At 43.4% G+C, this 9540-nt stretch overlaps 1 protein-coding gene across 1 annotated transcript; it reads right to left on the reverse strand.

The window, feature by feature from the left end:
* Positions 1–9540, reverse strand: LOC128753654 (neuronal-specific septin-3-like). The gene is made up of 10 exons (XM_053855552.1): positions 9386–9540; positions 7573–7950; positions 6651–6779; positions 4316–4397; positions 4064–4201; positions 3551–3668; positions 3386–3481; positions 3081–3177; positions 2946–2997; positions 1–1935 (listed from the first exon to the last, which is right to left on the reverse strand). Exons 2-10 carry the CDS (start codon positions 7946–7948, stop codon positions 1809–1811), a joined length of 1215 nt encoding a protein of 404 aa, XP_053711527.1. The 5' UTR covers positions 7949–7950; positions 9386–9540; the 3' UTR covers positions 1–1808.

Below are 9540 nucleotides of genomic sequence, written 5' to 3' on the forward strand. Positions count from 1 at the left end.
TTATGACTCACATGACAAAAACAATAAATAATACAAAACATTAAAGTATAAACAACTTGAGACAATACAAAAAGTTAACTTCCCGACTAATCACTTGAATGAAAGTCATATTCTTGACTCAGAACTTGAACAGAAAAAGTATTAACACACGATGAGAACTCAAATGCTATGAATATGCAACACGAAAAAGCAGCATGTTAGGATCAAAATGCCCAGATTAAAGAAGGATGATAGCTTTATTGGCAATATTGTTGTAGTTTTGAAAATTCCAATTGCGGTGGAAAACAGCGACAGTGGCGTCAAAATGAACATAGCTTTTATGATTTCAGGTTGTGGAGTGGATCCTGAATGTATTGATGGTTGTGTGCTGCCACCTAGTGGGAAGCCTCACAATCACACACCCGAACAGAACAAGAGCTCCACTGTGGTGACAACGACATGGCACAAGACAGCAGCACATCTATATTGTATTTATCTTGGCATATTCACACATATATATATATACTGATATTCCAAACAGAGTATTCTCTGACAGAGGAAAGAAATGATTTGAAACAGTCTGTGCGCTTGTCCCTTGAATCGACACCACCTGCGGCGCAGCGCGGCGCACCTGAGCGGACACCGCTCTGCTTTAAGGGCGCGCGTCAGTGGGAAAGCCCCGCTGGCTGCGGCTGCCTTTATTTAAATGCAGCGCTCTTATCGTTGGAGAAAGACTGACTGTCCTGAGTTTGCACTCAATTGTTGGTGTAGCGCAGCCGCCACACGGGGTTTCATTCTGCACGCTTGAATCTCTTTTAATGTTCTTGTAATAGGGTTTGAACTCTTAACATTGACAGTCAGTTTCTCTTGACAAGTGTTGCTCCTCAGGATTCTAAACACAGTAGCAACATCTACTGAGATGTCTGAGGGTCTCTGCAGTCTGGGCCAAAGGTTTTGGACCACCCCCATTAATATTTAAAATGTTTCCGATTATTAAAACAAATGATAAGAAGCAGCCTCCTGGAGACACTGTTGGAGTGCATGTTGAGTTCTAGTGTTTGGACACCAACAACCTCGAGAGCACATGCATCCAACTCAAGGTTCGGGGCGCAAATATGGCACGGCAATTCGTTTTATTTAAAACAAATATAGCTGGCTAAATTACAGTGCACCAAAAACCAGATTTGACGAGGGATCATACAACAGATTTCAGCTTGTCCAAAGGTAAAAACCACCGAGGAAGTGTCTCGGGTGGCAAGGTTGTTTCTCAATGTGACATACAGCAGTTGAGGCAAAGAGGCTGACAGGCCACTAAACAGTAACAAAACAACACAAAAACTCGAGATAAAATTCCCACCTTCTCAATTGCTGAGGATTCATAAGCTGGGCCCTCAAAAACCCAACAGCAGGACCCTGGATGGTCCATAACCTTTAACCCCAGAGAGCAAAGGTCACAGATGTAAACAGTGCGGAGTGATGACATCAGATGCCACAGGATCGAAGGTGAGGTTACACACGGAATATGGCACTTCCAAACAGCGTCAAGGTTTCGGCAGTGGATGTCCGCCTCAGGTGAAGCCTCTCTCACGCTCTTTCACATCAGAACCAATAGCTTCTCTTCACACCTCGTCGTGACCTTTTCAAAACGAATGCAGTAAACAGTAGCTGTAGTTGCAGTGGGAGATCGAGCATTGAATCGTGAAATGCAAATAAATAAATAAATATACGGAATGATATTGTTACTCGTGTTTGCAGAGCATGCGGATATGACGGGACTCTAATATACTTCAGCTTCATCGCTCAGCTTGTGTTTTAGTCGGTGGCACTGGTCACAGGTTGCTCTCCTGCGTGTCAGATGAGATGGGGTGCAGACCTCCGTTGTCGTTCAGTCTCTTGGCACGGTAGGTTTCATAGTGGATGTTGTGAGTGACCTCCTTCAAGTCCTGCAGGTGAGACCTGAGGAGACGGGAGGAAATGTTGTGAATCCATTCACGATGAGCAACAGGATGCAGCTCAGCAGTGGACGACTGCAGAGAACCCAAACTGAATGATTGGAAAAACAACTGAGCAGTCAAGTCGACTTTCATGTCAAAACAAAATCAGAGTTGACAGTTGCACCACCGAGTGACCTAGAAAAATAGTCTCTGTTTGAAACACGACAGATTCAGAGCATATTTTTGTGCGTTGACATTTAAATAGAAGACCAAGACAGATTCTGTTTCAGAGCAAACGGTAAAAACTGAATGTCAGATGAAAACAACTAAAGATGAGGCTGAACCAGTGTTGAATACCTGGGGCCTGAAGTTTGATGTTTTCACATTTTCAAATGAAGGTTGTGGTTTTATGTTTTGTAGGGACATTTCATTGACTTTCATGCTTTCCCCAACCTCCCACCCTAAACGTAACCATCTAAAACAAATGGCTGAACTTAACCAAAACTCTCCTGAACCCAATTTCAATGATCCAGTTATCAGAAAGTTTAAATCCTCAAACTGAGGCTTAACTTTGCGGGGACCAGCAAAAATGTTGCCACAAAGTGAAATGTCTTTACAAGTCGGTGTGCTTCCAAGACACACACACAGATACACAGTTGTAACCCCCCTAAAATTAACCATCTAAACATATGGCTCACCTTAACCAGGACTCTGAACCAAACTGAAACCTAACGATAATTAAGTAATTTTATTGACGTTTCAACCCTCTAAACCTTGTGAGGACAGGCCAAAATGTCCTCACAAGAAGCTGGCTTGTTAACTCTTACAACTCACAACTATGGCAAAATATGGCCGCACGCACTCACACGTGAAGGCACAAAAATCCATGACTAAAACTCGTGTTTTAGTCATGGATTGTGGCACGGCAGCACTGAGCACTGCCCTCATTGAAGAATTTCAAAAACTATCCTTGAACAAATGAAGAACATCAATGCACGGGTTAGTTCACTTTCACACCCAGACTGACATTACCTGATCAGAAAGTCTCTCAGGAGCGCGAACTCACAGTGATTTGGATTCTCCACTGCAAAAGAACAGCGTTTGAATGTAACAAACGGAATCTGATTCAGCTTGTGGTGAGGCATAAACAATGGAAAGGTCACCCACCTTCGACAACTCCCCATGCAGTCTTCCTCCCCAAAACCCTCTTCCCATTCACTTGATACTCCTTGTCGCTGCCCACTACGGCAAAGGGCATGGCCTCCTGTCGATGAATATTCAGAGAAGAGCCTTGTGTTGGTGACAAAACATTCCGATGCTATTTTAGGAACTAGTCTTCCCAAAAATGGATCTCATAAGAATGACTTTGAAAAGCATCTGTGATGCTGTGTAGAGGACAAAGTGCCTCCACATGATGTTAACAAGATGTTAGCAGCATCAGTAACACAGAGCCTCAGGGTCAGGTCACCCACCCTGATCTTGTCGTTGTCGCTTTTATCCTCCATGTCTTCATCGAACTCCTTCTGAGGATAAAACTCGATCCCACCCATCTCCAGCTCCTTCCTCACCTGCAGCAAACGACAGACGGATGAGTGAAGTGAAGCACCACCTTCTGATGAATTGTTCCGCAGTCTCACCCTCTGTTTGAACTCCTGTCTCTCCTCGGCAGTCAAGGTGTCCGACTTGGCGATCACTGGAATGATGTTGACTGAGTGGCTCAGGCGCTTCATGAATTCCACGTCCAGCTGCCTGAGTCTGAGTGCAGAAAAAGAAAAAAACACAGGCCACTTGGTGAGAGTTAAAGCCACAACACAAGTGGACAGAACACAGCAGTAATGAATGACTGAAAGAGTGACAGTGAAAACCACGGTCAGTCACAGTAACCATCCATGTGGCAGCTCTTGTTTGGTTGCACACAAATCCTCAGAGCGGAGGATGATCGGTCTCACACAGACTGCGATATAAACGTCACTCCTCCATTAGTGGGCAATTTCACAGATGTCAGCTCGAGCTAATTGCTTGGTGTTGAGAAGAGAAAGCCGTGCGGCTGTAAGAAGCGCGTAAATAACAAGGATCTGTGATGGCTTCTGTTATGATCCATCACTGGGCAGTCTGGACTTTTTCCTCAGGTTCACAAACGCTCAACTCACGAGTGTCCAGTTGGAGGGATGAAGTACAAGCAGCAGTGGACTCTTGTGTCAGGAATCCGCTTCTTCCTCGTGATGTTGACTTCTTCCTTCAGAAACTTCTCAAACTGCTCGTTGATGTACTTAGAAATGGGCTCCCAGCTGTGGAAATAACATTCACACCGTGAAAAGATGGGTGGAAGCTTGAACCGAACTGCGACTTCAGAGACCAGGTCAGATAAGGTTAGTGACTTTAGACTCATGAAAACAGCTCACCAGTTGTCGTTGTTGATCTGATCCCCAAAACCTGGAGTATCAACCACTGTCAGCTTCATCTTCACACCCCCCTCCTCGATCACTGCAGACAAGACAACAGAAATCATGCCACTGTTTATCTATTATTACATTATTATTATTACATATAATATATGTTATATGATATAATATGTATTATATAACATTTCAATTTAAATACCAGCATATCTATTTAAATATGTTGCAGTGTCATTCAACTTTTTTTCCAAATTCTTTTTTTTTTGTTTTGTAAAATCACTCAATATACTATAATGTCAATGTTTATGAAATGTCTTTCAGAGACTGGGTCCAGCATGCAACTCTAACTTCCTCATCCTCTCACCTGAGTGTTTTGATCTCCACCCAGGCTAACTGAGATAATATTGAGTCTTCACCTCAGTTTAATGCGGTTTACTCCATACAACCTACAACGTCTTGCTCATTTAAAGTAATGTGTATTTCCTACAATTATATTGCATTCCAAATCTCTTTTTGCACCAACATGACACTTAATAGAATTGGCTTGACTACCATCTTCATGACAGGTCTCATCCACAAACTGCCACCTTGGATATTCATACATATCTACTGCATGTTTAAATCGCAGCGGAATCAAACAGTAAAGTTACAAGCACCAGTTGAACTTCGAAATGCTGTCACTAGCAATTCTCACAAAAAACAAAATCCAGTTGTGAAATGCTGCACTTAACACTTAATGGATGCAACCATGGTTCTATGAGTGTGAGATGTGAATATGTATAGTTCATTAAGGTGGCAAAGACCACATATTCTGGGATCGCCCCATTATTGGACATTGGATCACTTCAAGTGATCCTCTCTATGGACCCATTATTATTATCTCTGGGCATTTTTCCTCCAGTTTATATTACACCTTCTTCTGATGACTGTGAGAAAAAAAAATCTCAAGCTTGAAGCACCTGCAGTTGAACAATCGATACAGAAAAAGTAAACAGCTTTGTTTAATGGAGCAGTGAACAGCACAGCGATAGCTGAAGCCTGTGATCTTTAAGAGAAGATGGGGACCAGTCTTCAGTCTTATTTGAGCCCTGACTGTTTCGTTCTTTGAGCTGTTGCTCCCATTTTAATCACAGATTTTATATTGTCATTTTGAGACCAATTTCTGGACTTCAGAACTTGTTATTTATACATTATTCATTGTTATTATTATTTTTCCAACAAAAAAAGAGGAGCAATTTGCATGTGCTAAAACTGCTCACACTTCTGAGACTGCAAAGTGACGTTAAGCATCTTTGTCTTTGCACAGTTTTGTTTTCTGGAAGGAGGGAATGCAAGTTAATGTATCCCGTTTTATTTGTAATTCACAGAGTTCTTTTATTCCACAGCAGAGACTGGACTAGGACTCCCCTATGTTGGTGGAGTGCAATGTTCAGCGGCCATATTGAAGCCTTTGAACTGTCTGTGCCACAGTGATAAATGTTGTAGTGAGGACATTTGTATATGGCATGTGTTTTGGCCAGCTGGAAAATGATCCTGTTTCATTGACACCCTTGGTGCTAACAATGTGTTGTGACAGGTTCATCAAGTTTCCTTCACATGCTGGTGTCTCTCCAAACTTGCCCTGCAGCTCAGGGCAGGTGAGTCAAACACAGGTGTAGGTGAACTGTAGTCAATAAAAGGGATTGTCTTTTTTGTTTTCATTTTAAAAAATGACAACATTGTTACTGATATAAACTGCAAACATCCCAAAACAAAAGCTCATTATTCAATGACAATTACGTCCACTCTATTCCAATGAGTTCTTTGGTTTCCTGTTGCTGCTGGCGGACTAACCAAAGTGAGGGGTCAGTGTCCACCTCGGGCAACGGCAGCATGATGATGTAAACTGAAGCAGCAACGACAGTGTTGCTGCAGATAAATCTCTGAGAGGCTGAAACAACATTATGTAATTCTACTGGGCAGATGAGACAAAGCTGTCATAAGCTATTCTGCATTCAGATATTTTCAAGGGTGAAAGAACACATGGTGGGTAGAAGTGCTGCATTTGTATTAGATAAGGCTGCTGAGTATTTATTTTTGATCTCATCTTTTTATGGACAGTTCATCGTCTTCCTATTTAACTGGATATGGTGTTCTCATCCTGTTTATAGGTGAACTACTTTTTAGATGGTTGTTTTCATCCTCAGAGGTGCTTTAAAACAGCAGCTAAAAGTGCAGTCATGTTGTGCTTTTTGGATTAAGCTGCACTGGGGTGGGAAGCAAAGTTAGTGAACAGCATGATCAATGGCACTGTGGTGAACAACAAGGACACCTCTCAAATAGTGTAGCTTTAACTTACCATGCGAGACAGATTTGATCTCCACTGTTTTGGGAATCTTCTCGTCACGAGCCCACCCTGCACTCTTCCGGCTCACCTGAGACTTGAACAAGGTGTTGACCAGAGTGGACTTCCCCAGACCACTGTGACCTGTGGGTGAGTGTACAGAGGCTGGATTATTTTGATGTCCAAGACCGTCGCAGGCTTTCTTTCTACAGGTTATTGCTGTAGGCAAACCTCATTACGGTGCCACTCACATGATCCCTTCACGGACCTACACTACGGTAATTTCTCACTGTGTGCGTGGTCACAAGAGACGGTTCTCATTTTGAGCAGGAATTAAATATAGCTGCATAGATGCATAGTTTTAACAACTACTTCAGAGAAGAGACCGGATCGGAAGTAACTGACAGTAACACACAGCACAATAGAAAAGACAGGACCTTACACGCAGTTACAAACAAGCACTGTTCAAGGTAAATAGGGAATAAGGGGCTGAATAGAACTGTTGTATAATCTGCTCTTTTAACCATCTCTGTGTAATATCAGAAGAAATATTGACAGACTATATGTAATGTAACAGTGACAGGGTTCTCCCCAGCGCTTTACCAGCATAGGGCCCCACTACACTGGGATTTTGAACCCCTACATTGAACTTTGACTCCAAAGTCAGTGCTCCCTCAACATCAGCCAAGTAGGCCATAGGTTTGTGGTGGATGTACAATGGACTGTGCTTTTGTGTTTGCTGACCCCAGCCCCTGATCAGAGACACCATACATGCTGGGGAGAACCGTGAATCATACACAAATGTTGCATAATTTGGTTGAAATAAACAGTCTTAAACATTCATATCTTTGCTCCATTCTAGACCTAAAATACATGAACTTCAGGACCTTTTTTAAAATACCTTCTAATAAAAGAAAAACACATCAGTCACACTGACCTACTACCATGATATTGAAGTCAAAGCCAGTCTTCATCGTCTTCTTCCTCATCTGCTCAATGATGGTGTCAATACCAATGTAGCCCAGCAGGGTGGATCCTCCACTTGTGCTGTTAGAGCCGCCATGGCCTATGCCGTGAGCATGACTTCCACCATGACTCCCACCGTGGCCGATGCCATGGGTGCTCACATGACTGGGACCATGACTCCCAATCGGCACAGGGATGGCACTTGGAGGTGGCGCAGAGACACCACCACCACCCAAGCCAAGCCCCTGGAGGGGGAAGTGGCTGGATGGGGATGGAGCCCCAACATTTGGAGGCTTGGCAGGGACCACAGGCTTAGGTCTTACCTCTGGAGGAACCACGTCTGACATGTCTGCAGAGGAGAGGAAGAGGGAGAGGCAATGAGCTTTTCATGAACGACACAGGGCCCATGTTCCTAGAACTGGGTCAGTGGAGCAGCACAGACCCCCTCCTATTTCTGCTCTAGTTTAGGAGAAACAGACATTGACATAAAAACTAAATATTTTATCGTCCTAAAATTCTCTCAAGCCTCAACACAGTAAGTTGTGTGTTTACTTTCTTAGACATTTAGACAACAACACATCAACAGCCAAATAAGAATGACAACATCCTACGTGCCTGTTATTTCACCCACATGGTCAGTTGATATTAAAACCTGAATTAATACCTGAATTTGAATCATTAGAATGTTATATCATCTATTATTCTGTTCATAACTCAAGCGTTGCACTAAAACTTCAGGCTCTAACGTGAAATCGCAGTTGCTGTCAGCACAACAATAAAAGCAGTAAAACCAACTTTCCAGACATGAACAGTGCTATTTTTGAAAATTACTCTACTTCTTTTTTATGGAGGGGGGGGCATTTTCATCATCGTTCTTTCAAATGGTTTTGTTTTGTCATATTTATTTGGTACGATACGCACAGCTGACCTCACCATACAGTAGCATATAACCGTAGCGCCCACATACACTCATCCATGCCTGAAGGCATCTGACACCAACAGTTGCATGAATGAGCACTTGATATCTACTTCCCATTCCGACAGCACTGTTGTATACTGCTTCATTCATTGGAAACTAAAGGCATACTACACTCACTCAGTCCCATGTTAAGACAGGTAGTGCAATATTATTACAGGTGGGAGTTTTTCACGTCAACAACACCACACACTGGGATTTACAACTGGCAAAGCCAATGACAATGATTGTGTTTATTGATCAGGTATAATTGTATTGCACTTTTTTTTTAGAGTGAATTAAGCATTCGAACTAACATGAATATTTTCCTGTAATGATGCACTGTTCACTATTCAGGACCACATCAAGGATGCTGTTGTTGTTGAACACTGACTCTACGAGCACGAGTGAGCCTGGTTTTATCATCCCTGGAACCTGATCCAAGAGTCTCTCGAAGGCAGATGGGTTGAGGAGGAACACACGGACACATACAGAGCGGCCGTGTTCGAGAACACACAGAGCCACTGGCTGTCACATTGATTCACAACAGAGCCTCCACTACTGAGTCTCTCCCACACGGTCACACTCAAGATGCTCCGGAGGAGCAGCGCTGACCCGCTTTCAAAATCCATGTTCCTCGCCAGCAGCCCACAGATGCGCATTTTACCTTCTAATACGCCGTGGAATACATCAAACCGAGTCACCTCACTCGCTGCCAGGTCGAGCCCATTGTCTGCGCCAGTTCATGTCATGCTTGGCAGCAACGTTACCAGCTAGCCGCCTTAGCCGCTAGCTGCTAAGTCACACCCACTGATCTCCATCCACTGACCTGCAGCAGGTGCTGGCTTCGCCGGTAGATGAGATCCTGCAAGAGTCAGATATAAGCCCGTAGCGTGGATTAAAAACCAGGTGAAGTGTGCCTGCTCCTGGTATCTCTCCGCTTCGTCCTTCCTCAGAGCGAGAACCCCCTTTCACGTTGTTACC

This window comes from Synchiropus splendidus, chromosome 2 (genome assembly GCF_027744825.2).
Source record: "Synchiropus splendidus isolate RoL2022-P1 chromosome 2, RoL_Sspl_1.0, whole genome shotgun sequence".
Classification (NCBI taxonomy): Eukaryota; Metazoa; Chordata; class Actinopteri; order Syngnathiformes; family Callionymidae; genus Synchiropus; species Synchiropus splendidus.

Bases quoted from the DNA above. Each gene is read 5' to 3' on its own strand.
- LOC128753654 (XM_053855552.1), bottom strand. From the start codon at position 7,948: ATGTCAGACGTGGTTCCTCCAGAGGTAAGACCTAAGCCTGTGGTCCCT. The intron at 4,202-4,315 runs GTGAGCTGTTTT...TTATTTCCACAG, and splicing joins CAGATCAACAACGACAACTG to CTGGGAGCCCATTTCTAAGT. The intron at 3,669-4,063 runs GTGAGTTGAGCG...TTCTGCACTCAG, and splicing joins ATCCCTCCAACTGGACACTC to ACTCAGGCAGCTGGACGTGG.